The 12,608-nt window shown below is 39.5% G+C and overlaps 1 protein-coding gene across 4 annotated transcripts in view; it reads left to right on the top strand.

Annotated features, from left to right (window-relative positions):
• EIF2B3 (eukaryotic translation initiation factor 2B subunit gamma) overlaps positions 1 to 12,608 on the top strand; it is a 132,857-nt gene that overhangs the window by 90,308 nt on the left and 29,941 nt on the right. For all 4 annotated transcript variants that reach the window (XM_042950875.1, XM_042950876.1, XM_042950877.1 and 1 more), the window contains exon 6: positions 379 to 468. In XM_042950875.1, coding sequence (XP_042806809.1) covers positions 379 to 468 — 90 coding nt within the window. The remainder of the gene's footprint in view (positions 1 to 378; positions 469 to 12,608) is intronic.

The following is a 12,608-nucleotide window of genomic DNA, read 5'->3' as shown; positions in this document are numbered from 1 at the left end:
ACAAACTGAGATTATGACCTAAGCCAAAGTCGGACACTTAACCGACTGAGCCACCCAGGTGCCCCTTTAAATTTTTTTTTTTAAATGTTTATTTATTTTTGAGACAGAGAGAGACAGAGCATGAACAGGGGAGGGTCAGAGAGAGAGGGAGACACAGAATCCGAAGCAGGCTCCAGGCTCTGAGCTGTCAGCATAGAGCCCAACGCAGGGCTCAAACTCACGGACCTTGAGATCATGACCTGAGCTGAAGTCGGATGCTCAACAGACTGAGCCACCCAGGTGCCCCATGCTTATAAACTTTTTAATGCCTACTACCTAATAATAGGATAGAACCACGTTACTTGATTGTGAACCCTTTCTCTCTTATTGTTTTTGCAGGCACCCTAGAATACATTTCCACACAGGCCTTGTGGATGCCCATCTCTACTGCTTGAAAAAATACGTTGTGGACTTCCTAATGGAAAATAAGTAAGAAAGAGGGAGGTAGAGTCAAACTCATAGTGTGTAAACTACCTTGATTCTTAGTTAACAGTTTTAAACCCTGATAATGTTAGATAACTTGTTTATATAAATAATAGTTGATTCTCGCCTTTGTTTTAAAAATAAAATTGTGTTATTAGCATACTGTTATTTTTGTCTGTATCACAGAGTCCCTGCTTATATTTGGGGGGCCAGTGTTACACTAAGCCAACAGAATATTTTTGTAAAACTAATCATAACATATGGTGCCTCTTTCTGCATAGTTCTGGGTTCTTCTTCCTTCTGCAAGATTGAGCTCCCTAGCTCTAGTGCTATTTGTCTCCAAGCAGGTATCCTTCCCCTAGGCAATTATCCTACAGATGGGCCCTCTTAGCAAAGTTTCAGAGACTTAGCCAAGAAGAGTGGAGAAAAAAACAAGTTTCCCTCCAATTTTGGAAAAGTCCATCTCACTGGGTGAATGTTTATGAATGCAGAAAAACCAAATTTGGTACTTTTTCTGATTTTGCTTTGAGTATAGAACTATGGGCCTTAAATACTCTCCACGGACTATATCTGGCAGATCACAGGACTTAGGTTTCCAGGGAAAAAGTTCCTCTGAGGTTGATCTCAAAGATTTTTTATAGTAAATGCACTTAGAGTCCTCAGAGGAACAGGTAGGAAAAGATTTAAGAGGAGGAGAGGAGCACCTAGTCTCCCTTGATGGCTGCAGGATAAGTTTCTGCCTTGAATAGCACTGGTGGACTGGAAAGCAAGTGGGCTAGTACCACAGCACCAAGTTCCCTCAGACCAGCTGAGGAAGAAAGTCTGAGAACCTGAGTTTAAACACTAGCGTGCTTTTGGCTGATAGACTTGGATATATACAGGAATATTAAGGGGAAGGGGAATTGTTCCTCCGTGCCCAGTATATTTCTTGCTTCCTAACCCTTACCCCCACAACACCTGGTAAACCTCTACAGGAATACCCATTTAGAACCAATGGTAAAAGAAATCATTTGGATTCCTAGAAAACTTTGTCAGGGATTGTCGTTTCTCTATTTCCCCACCTTAGGACACTGTTGCCTTGCTCCCCTCTAATTTATTATTGTGTTTGATCATTCAATCAACAAATATTTATTAAGCACCTGTTATGAGGCAGGCATTGTATTAGATCAACTGCGGGACCAATGGTAAATAAGCAGACATAGGCCCTGCCCTCAGGAAATTTACAGCCTAAGCTCCACAGTAGATTGCAGAGCTTTGCTTTTTAAATAGCAAAGAGAGTTGGGGCACCTGAGAGGCTCAGTCAGTTAAGTGTCTGGCCCTTGGTTTCAGCTTAGATCATGATCTCACAGTTCATGGGTTTGAGTCCCACATCAGACTCCGCAATGACAATGTGGACCCTGGTTGGGATTCTCTCTCTCCCTCTCTCTGTCCCTCCCCTGCACATGCTGACGCTCACATGCGCTCTCTCTTTCTCTCGTTCTCAAAATAAATAAATAAAACTTTAAAAATAAATAAAAATAAAAATATTAAATAGCAAGGGACATGCTGCCAAAATTAGTCATTGATTATTGATTCAGGACCGGTTTTGCAGTCACCAGTCCGGGCTATATATATTCCAAAAATGAAGTTAACTCTTGGCCTTTAAGGGCTTGGTTGTTTTTTTGGTTTTTTGTTTCTTTAATTTTTTAACCTTTATTTATTTTTGAGAGACAGAGCACAAGCAGGGGAGGGGCAGAGAGAGAGGGAAACACAGAATTCAAAGCAGGTTCCAGGCTCAGCTGTCAACACAGAGCCTGACGTGTGGCTCGAATCCACAAACCGTGAGATCATGACTTGAGCCAAAGTCAGAAGCTTAACTGACTGAGCCACCCAGGCGCCCCTAAGGGCTTGTTTTTTATTCTCAAGTGAAAATGAGGCCCTGTCTTGAAGTAGGCCCTGGCCTTGATATGTTGAAAGAGTATGCACTAGTAGTAGAAATTATGATTTCTTTTTTAAATATTTACTATGGAAAACTTCACAGGAATGCAGAAGTAGAGAAAATAATGTAATGAAATCCCATGTGTCCATCACACAGCTTCAACAATTATCAATTCATGGCCAATGTTGTTTTATATATGTTACCACCCATCTCTCCACTGGCATGCCAGATTATTTTAAAGCAGGTCATTATGATTTTGTAATTTCATCTGTAATTATTTGAATTGTTATTATCTATAAATATCTGAACATGTATATGTAAAATATAAAGTCTTTATCTTTTAAACAAATACCTCAATACCATTATCACACCTTAAAACAATAACAACAACAACAACAACAACAACAACAACAACAAACAGTGCTCCTTAATACTACCAAATGGGATTTTAGCTTTTGATGTCTGGATATGCAGACAGTTTTACACCAAAGTTAGCTTCACCCTAGCTGCAGTAGCTCCTTTGTAATTCATCTGGCCACCAGTTAGCTGTTCCCACACCTGGCAAGTGTACTCCAGTGGTATGTGCCCTGAGGACAAGCCTTAATTTGGTGATTCTGTGGCTCCTGGCCAGAAGCTCTGCCAAATGGGACTTTCCCAGAGCCCGTTCCAATAGAGCATGATACAGTCTCAGCTCAAACTGCCACCCCATCTCAAGATCTGTTAAAACACCCTTATCTCTTTATCCCCATCATCTACCCTTCACCTGTCAGATTCGTTGGGATTAAAAGCATTATACTGAAAAGTGATATATTTCAATATATTAGGAAAAGTATAAAGGCACACAGGACAAATTAGAATGGTACTCAAGAGAGATTCTTTATTCCTGGCTGGAATAGTGGAGGCCTTATCTCAAAGGTGTGGGAGATGGGGTTGAATAGGTTGGTGGAAGCAGCATGTACAAGGCTTTGAAAGCTTAGCAGGGAGTTGGGAATGCAAGCTGGTGCAGCCACTCTGGAAAACAGTATGGAGGTTCCTCAAAAAACTAAAAATAGAACTATCCTACGACCCAGCAATTGCACTACTAGGCATTTATCCACGGGATACAGGTATGCTGTTTCGAGGGGACACATGCACCCCCATGTTTATAGCAGCACTATCAACAATAGCCAAAGTATGGAAAGAGCCCAAATGTCCATCAATGGATGAATGGATAAAGAAAAGTGGTATGTGTGTGTATATATGTGTGTGTGTATATATATATATATATATATATATATATATACAATGGAGTATTACTCAGCAATCAAAAAGAATGAAATCTTGCCATTTGCAACTACGTGGATGGAACTGGAGGGCATTATGCTAAGTGAAATTAGTCAGAGAAAGACGAAAATCATATGACTTCACTCATATGAGGACTTTAAGAGATAAAACAGTTGAACATAAGGGAGGGAAACAAAAATAATATAAAAACAGAGAGGGGGACAAAGCAGAAGAGACTCATAAATATGGAGAAGAAACTGAGGGGTTGTAAGAAGGGGGATGGGCTAAATGGGTAAGGGGCACTAAAGAATCTACTCCTGAAATCATTGTTGCACTATATGCTAACTCATTTGGATGTAAATTTTTAAAAATTAAATTTAAAAAAAAAAAGAAAGAAAGTTTAGCAGGGAGTTACAAATCTTCAAACAGAATAGTCCCTTTTGGAAGGAGCAGCAGTACAACCTGGCAGGGGAACAGACCATGCTGGATGGGAAAGAGGCTCCTTCAAGGTAATTAAGAGGCGTTTATAATTATCTGGTTATGAAATGATGACTCCTTTAGGGATGGGAGGATAGAAGTAAACCAGGTAGACACAACTTTCAGAAAGGACACTTTGGCAATCTTCTGTCTTTCACCTATGAAAGTCAACATATTCTGCCCTGTGTTTTTTGTTCAGTTGTGGTTTTTTTAGCTGTTTACATGTTAATGTCTTCAATCCAAATTCTTTTGAGATTAGATACCTACCGGGATTGCTAACACATTCAGTATATGCTTGGTAAATGGGATGAAGAGATGTGATGATAGCTCACATCTCACATCATCAGCAGAAGTAATGTGATTTTTCAGTAGTGGAAGCAGAGATGAGGATTTCTATAGCTGACCAAGTAGAAAAGCTATAAGGTAAACTGGGGAGAAAAGAAAACCTGCACTCTCTTTGACAAGAGAAGTTTAGTAACTGAGCTGTGTCATCTTGATACGTGTTTACCTTTCTGAACCTTACTTTTCTCATCTAAAAATTGGGAATAATAATACTTGACGTTTATGATTGTTGTGAAAAATACTTGTAAAGAGCTGAGAGCAATAGTTGGTGCACAGTAAGAACTCAAAAAAAATTTTTTTATACTTTACATTCTACATTTTATTTACCTTTTTTATGCTATTACATGGTCCTTATGCTATCTATTTTTTTCTTCTCAATTTTTATTTAAATTCCAGTCAGTTAACATACAGTGTAATATTGAACTCAGGAATAGAACCCAGTGACTCGTCACTTACATACAACACCCGGTGCTAATCACAACAAGTGCCCCTTTAATACCCATCACCCATTTAGCCCCTCCCCTGCTCACCTCCTTCTGTCAACTCTGTTCTCTATTGTTAAGAGTCTCTTACGGTTTGCTTCCCTCTCTGTCTCTCTTTTTCCCTTCCCCTATGTTTTTGTTTCTTAAATTCCACCTATGAATGAAATCACACGGTATTTATCTTTCTCTGACTTATTTCAGTTAGCATAATACACTCTGGCTCCATCCATATCATTGCAAATGGCAAGATTTAATTCTTTTTGATGGCTGAGTAACATTCCATTGTGTATATATACCACATCTTTATCCATTCATCAGTCCGTGGACACCTGGGCTCTTTCCATAGTTTGGCTACTGTTGATAATGCTGCTATAAACATCAGGGTGCAGTTATCCCTTTGAATCTGTATTTTTGTATTCTTTGGGTAAATATCTAATAGTGCAGTTGCTGGGTCATAGGGTAGTTCTGTTTTTAACTTTTTGAGGAACCTCCACACTGTTTTCCACAGTGGCTACAATCAGTTTGCATTCCCACCAACAGTGCAAGAGGGCTCCCATTTCTCCACATCCTCACCAACAGCTGCTATTTCCTGTGTTGTTAATTTTAGCCATTCTGACAGGTGTGAGGTGGTATCCCATCGTGATTTTGATTTGTATTTCCCTGATGATGAGTGATGTTGAGCATCTTTTCATGAGTCTGTTAGCCCTCTGGATGTCTTCTTCGGAAAAATGTATTCATGTCTTCTGCCTATTTCTTAACTGGATTACTTGTGTTTGGGGTGTTGAGTTTAATAAGTTCTTTATAGATTTTAGATACTAACCCTTTATCAGCTATGTCATTTACAAATTTCTTCTCCCATTCTGTAGGCTGCCTTTTAGTTTTGTTGATTGTTTCCTTCACTGTGCAGAAGCTTTTTATCTTGATAAAGTCCCAATAGTTATTTTTGTTTTAGTTTCCCTTGCCTCTACCTATGTGTTTAGTAAGAATTCACTATGGCTAAGTCAAAGAGGTTGCTGCCTGTGTACTCAAAGATTTTGATGTTTTCCTGTCTCACATTTAGGTCTTTCATCCATTTTGAGTTTATTTTGGTGCATAATATAAGAAAGTGGTCAGGTTTCATCCGCATGTTGCTGTCCAGTTTTCCCAACACCATTTATTGAAGGGACTATCTTTTCCCATTGGATATTTTTCCCTGCTTTGTCAAAGATTAGTTGACCGTACAGTTGTGGGTCCATTTCTGGGTTTTCTGTTCTGTTCCATTGATCTATGTGTCTCTTTTTGTGCCAGTACCATACTGTCTTGATGACTATAGCTTTGTAATATACCTTCAAGTCTGGAATTTTTTTAATGTTTTTTTGTTTTCTTTTGTTTTTGAAAGAGAGAGAGGGGGAGAGAGAGAATCCCAAGCAGGCTTCACGCTGAGTGGAGCCCTCAACACAGAGCTCAATCTCATGACCGTGAGATTATGACCTGAGCCAAAATCAGGAGTCAGAGGCTTAACCTACTGAGCCACCCAGGTGCCCCCAAAAAGTTGTTTTTAAATTTTGAAACAGTGAGTTAGACTTACCATAATTATTTTTATTTTTTAAATATCTGTTTATTTTCAGATCATGACCTGAGCAAAAATCAAGAGTCAGATGCTTAACCGACTGAGCCACCCAGGTGCTCCTTACCATAAGTTTTTTTTTTGAACTCAAACATTTAATAAATACCCAAATATATTCTTTGAGTGTTTATTGGATTGACATAAGCCTAAACAGTCTTTCCAGCCTGTAGGATGTGAACATGTTTTTCTTTCTCAAGCCATAGCACCAACATTGAAAATTTACTCTCATAGAAGTTTTCAGTATTTTTGTTAAAAAGGAAAAGGGTAGGGGCGCCTGGGTGGCTCAGTCGGTTAAGCGTCCGACTTCAGCTCAGGTCACGATCTCACCATCCGTGAGTTCGAGCCCCGCGTCGGGCTCTGGGCTGATGGCCCAGAGCCTGGAGCCTGCTTCCGGTTCTATGTCTCCCTCTCTCTCTGCCCCTCCCCTGTTCATGCTCTGTCTCTCTCTGTCTCAAAAATAAATAAACGTTAAAAAAAAAAAAAAAAAGGAAAAGGGTAGTGGCACGTGGGTGGCTCAGGTCATGATCTCAGTTTGTGTGTTTGAACCCCACGTCGGCCTCTGCTCTGACAACTTGGAGACTGCTTTGGATTCTCTTCCTCTCTCTCTGCCCCTCCTCTGAGCACTCGCTCTCTCTCTTTCTCAAAAATAAATGAACATTAAAAAAAAAAAAAGAGGAAAAGGGTATCACAGAATACTGTATGTATACCAAGTGCCTAGCTTTAACTAAAATCAGTACCTTTTAATCCAAAATAATGTCCTGTTTACTATTCCATATATATCTATTTACTTTGAAGGCAAAAAGAAAAAAAGAAAAAGAAGCCTGAGAAGAAAGCATGGGTTAACTTCGCAATCACCTTACCTTCCCAATTATAGCTCCTCTGCAAGAGATGAGAAAAGAGGCAAGAAAACCCAAGCCCTTAATATTCTGCCCTGCAAGGGTGCCTCAGTGGCTCTGTCGGTTAAGCATCTGACTTAGCTGCCTCAGTGGCTCCGTCAGTTAAGCATCTGACTTAGCTCAGTTCATGGTCTCACAGTTCAGGTGTTCGAGCCCTGCATCAGAGAGCCCCTCCCTCGCTCTCTCACTCAAAAATAAATAAAAATATAAAAAAAAAAAAAAAAAAATTCTGCTCTGCAAACTTGAGTTCCCGGCCCTATAAAAGTACGTTTCCTCTTCTACCTCTTTCCTAATTAATATTTTGAAGGACTGACTTGAGGTGGAGGATGCTTAGAAGATTTTAAGTCTCTTTTGATTTGCTTACAAAAACAAAATGCAAAAGTAGCTAAATATTTCCCTTTGCCATGGACATCATTTTTAGGCCTTCCCTGAAGCTTGTAGCCACAAGGAGGACCCAATCAGAAATCAAGGCAAAAATGCTAAAAATATCAGACTTCATCAGAACTAATAATTATGTATTTTTTCAAATGTTGGATTTTTTAAATTTTTTTTTAACATTTATTCATTTTTGAGAGAGTGTGAGTAGGGGAGGGGGAGAGAGAGGGAGACACTGAATCCAAAGCAGGCTCCAGGCTCCAAGCTGTCAGCACAGAGCCCAATGTGGAGCCCATGAACTGTGAGATCATGACCTGAGCCAAAGTTGGACACTTAACCAACTGAGCCACTCAGGTGCCCCTCAAATGTTGGATTTTTACTGGTAGTAATATTAGTAATAGAGAAACATATTTAGAGTTTATTACAATTCCAAATCAGGAAAGCTCTACTTTCTATATCCAAAAATTAGAAGAAGAAATTATTCCCAGCTCTCTAGCCTAGGGGGTTGACACTCAGTTGTTTACACATTCATTCAGAAATATTTATTCAAATAAATATTTATTTAGCACTTACTATTTGTAAAGACAATAAGCAAAAAATTATAAATCCTGTGGAAAGTACTATGGTTGCAGGAAACAGAGTACTAGTTAATATAGTATAGTGGAAAGAGTCATGGACTTTGGGATAGATATGGAGTAAGTTTCGGCTCTGCCAACTATAAAAGCTGTATTAACTTTAAAAAAGATCTTAGTCTTTCTAAGCCCTGATTATCTCACTTATAAAAATAAGGACAATAGTACCTACCATGAGAATTGCTATAAGAATTTGAGATGATGTATATTAATTTCTTAGCATAACACTCCAAAGTGATAGGGATTTGGGGCGCCTGGGTGGCTCAGTTGGTTAAGCATCTGACTCTTGATCTCAGCTCAGGTCATGATCTCACGGTTCGTGAGTTTGAGCCCCACATTGGGCACTGTGCTGACAGTGCGGAGCCTGCTTGGGATTCTCTCTCTCTGCCCCCTTGCTCCCCACTTGCACGCACTCTTTCTCTCAAAAAAAACTTAAAAAAAAATTTTAATGATATGGATTAAAAAACGTTATATAATTGTCTTTGCTGTGAGTATAGAAGCCTACAAGTGTTATGAAAGGCTTCCAAGAAGAGAGATTTGAGAGCGATCTTAAGGCTCAATAAATTTTCACAAAGTGAACACACCCTAAGGAGATAAGATCAGATCTGTACTTTAGTAAAAACCACAATATCTGAGGAGGGCACCTTTTGGGATGAGCACTGGGTGTTGTATGGAAACCAATTTGACAATAAATTTCATGAAAAAAAAAAAACAAAAACACAATATCCAGGGGTGGATAGAAGGAAGAAGAGACATGATCAGATTATATTTTAGAGAGAGTATTCTGTCTACAATATAAGGACAGAGTTCAAAAGGTAAGACTGGAGGGAGTAAGACCAATTAAAAGCATTGAAGGAATCCAAGTGAATAACAGTGGCTTAGGCTAGGTGGTGGCAGTAGAGATGGAGAGGAGTTGACAGTTATTGAAAGAGATTTAGGGCATAAAAATCAGCAATGTTTGGTGAATGGTTATGTGAAGAAGGAAGAAGGAAAAGTCTGGTAATTACTAGATCTCTAGCTTGGGTGGCTAAATGAAGCTTCATGTCACTAAGCAAGATAAGCAGTGTTGGTGAGGAAGGTTTGGGATGTTGATGGGTGCAGTTTTAGACATTGAGTTTAAGTTATCTGTGGGTCATCTAAATGGCATGGTCCATCAGACAGCTGGAAATGTGGGATTAAAGTAAAGGAGGGAGGTCTTGGCTATGGGTTCACATTTGGGAATGAGCAGCAAAGAAGCCAGTAAGCGATAATCTGCCTCAGGGAGACGAATAGCATGAGAACAATCAGAGGGCAGAAAGAAAAATACCGAGAAACACCAAATATTTTAGGAGAAACCGAGAGGAATAGGAACAGATCAAGAGAGCGATAGCACAGAAAGTAAGGGAAGAAGACATAAGGAATGGCCTATGACTGTGGAATTTGGAAAATTCAAAAAATATAAAAAGAAAATATTACCCATAATTCTACTACTGTGTAATAACTGACAACATTTTAGTGTATTTCTTTCCATTATTTTGTTTATTTTTATATATACATATACATACTTGAAATCATGCTGTAAAAATATCTTGTTTTTTCTTTATTCAGTATTATTCATGAGCATTTTCCTTTCATTAAAACATTCTTACAATCAGTTTTGCCTATATGATATTAGATTATTATTTATTCAGCAAATATTTATTGAGCATAATGTGTTTTCCTTGGATAGATTTATAGAAATAGAACTACAGGGTGAAATAATATGAATGAAGTTTTGGGGGTGATGGTGGGTTGGTCTGGCGCAAATAGCCAAGAAAGAATTCTTGAAGACGTCTTTGGTGCAAAAAGGTGATTTTATGAAAGGACAGGACCCATGGCAGGAAATGCTGCACTGGGGTCGTGACAGGTAACTAAGTATATACCCTCAGGTTGGGAGGGGGTTAGGGATAGAGTGAGCTCTAAGGTATTTTGGAAGCAAGGTTTCCAGGACCTTGAGAAATTAGGTGTTGTTAGGAAAATGCCATTTATTACCGTTTGGTAGAACCTCAGCCATGAGACCCTTCAGATGTATATCACGGGGCCATAAGTTTGGAGTATGATTGCCAGCATATATCTTGGGGCAGCTGAGATAAAGGAAGTTTCCAAAGGAATTTTTATATATTAAGGTAGACTCAAAGGTTCCTGGGGGGTCAGGATAACGCTAAGCCAAGATTCTCTTTTGCCCCTAGCAAAGTGTCATCATTGAGGCAGCTGAGCTCCTAGAGGGAGGTCACTCTGCCGGTTTCAAGGACTTGTCAGTGGGCTATAGGAGTAAGGGAATTTAATTTTTCATGTGCCGTAGTTTCCCATATCGCCATGGTAAGCACTTAAACCCCTTTCCTTTGTTCTTGGGTAGCCAGGAGTGTCCAAGGAGTATCACATATATCCCACCTGGGTGCTGTTAGCCTGTACTTTGCCCTCAGCTTGCTCCACACTCCCTCATTATCTTCAATACTTTTTCGATGTATTGCCACTTTTCAGAAAATATTTTACCAGTTTATACTCTGACTCCCCTTGTATGAAAGTAACTGTCTCAAAGCACCCTTATCAGTAATGAGAATTATTTTAAATCTGCTGATTTGATTCAGAGAGAAATTGCATCTTGTTTTAATTTTTATCTCTTTAAAAGTATTTTTGAACCCTTCTATCTATCTGTTAAGGATATTAATCTTTTGTCCTATTTGTAGCAACTATTTTTTGTCTTCTTAATTTGGTAGAGTTGTTTGCTTATAGCTAGTCAGAATCTGTTGTTCTCCTTTGTGATTTCTTATTTCTTGGAAGCTTATAATTCATGAGATGAGGCGTCCTTCTAGGAAGGCTGTGTATAAGAGGGAATGGGAAATGTGAGGTTGCCCATGCCCAGGGCAGTAGATCCAGCCGCTTATCTTCAGCCCCAAGGGCAGGATGTTCACAAAGGTTCACAGTGGCCTATCCCAGTTCTTGGCATAGCATTGAGCTGCCTCTACTTTGAGTAGGAAGCAGGAAGAGTAATTTTGTCCTCTGTAATGCTGCTGAGCTAACTGCATTATGGGGATTGACCTGATGCTGAGCGCCAGCAGAGGCAGGTGGGACCTGGCAGGACTGCTTCATGTCCTCTCTTTAAATCACTGTCTGATCTCCGTAAAGGGCTCTGCCCTAAGGGGCTGTGTGCCAAGGCTTGTTTACTTGCTTCTTGCCATGACGGTTCTGTTTGGCCCATAATGTAAATATCATGGCTCTGAAATCCCCCAGCTGTCCATGCTTTGTCATTTCTTCAAAGGGAACTGACTTGTTTTCCACCAGAGGGGGCCAAGGAACATTTGCTACCCACACTGGTTTGGTGCATTAAAGAGGGAGAAAAAGAGCTAAGAGTAAGTGTTGTTTCATTCTTTGTATTCATATGGAAATTTTTAATCTCCATCAAAGGATCAGGAGAAAAATCACATTGAAATTCAATACAAGAGCTTCCAGCTTACACAGAATTTTTCAAAGATGTCTGACTTGATCCTTTAAAAATGACAAAAACCATGAACTGTGTAGCTCCAGGGTTCATAATTTTGCTTACCCTCCTCAGCCTCTGCCTCTGTCTTGCCTTCCTATCTGTACTCCATCTGTGTGGTCCCATGTCAGCCTGCAGAGCTTCTTTGAATGGGAGTGGGGGAAGGGCGTGAAGTATGCAGCAGCAGTTTATTGGGCTGCTTATACATTAAAACCACATTTTCATCTTTCAGAGTCTCCCTCTCTTCAGTCTCCTTATATCAGGCCTATTTCCACTGCTACCAGAATTATCTTACTAAGAAATAAAACTGATTATGTCACTTTCTTGCTTAAAAATCACCAGTAGCTTCTCAGTCCAGACTAGAGACTGCCACAAAAGGCTTCCATGATTTGGCGTCCTTGCCTACCTGATCAACCTCATCTCCCTCTACACTGTTCCTTTTAAATCCATGATCAGGCTGCTGTCCACTGGATTATGAATTCTTTGAAGTCAAACAGTATATTTCCAAGGCCTAGCGTAGTAAATGGCATATTAATAGATGCTTGTTAAATCCTAAATAAATTAGTGATTTCAAATTCTGACAAGTTTACAGCATGAGAGAGAAAACTAAAAATCATGTGCTGGTCTCTTACCCTTCTGTGCTTTTAATTCCTTTGCTA

Source organism: Panthera leo, chromosome C1 (assembly GCF_018350215.1).
Source record: "Panthera leo isolate Ple1 chromosome C1, P.leo_Ple1_pat1.1, whole genome shotgun sequence".
Lineage (NCBI taxonomy): Eukaryota > Metazoa > Chordata > Mammalia > Carnivora > Felidae > Panthera > Panthera leo.
The sequence above is the reverse complement of the archived record's forward strand: the minus strand, read 5'-3'. Positions and strand labels throughout refer to the sequence as shown.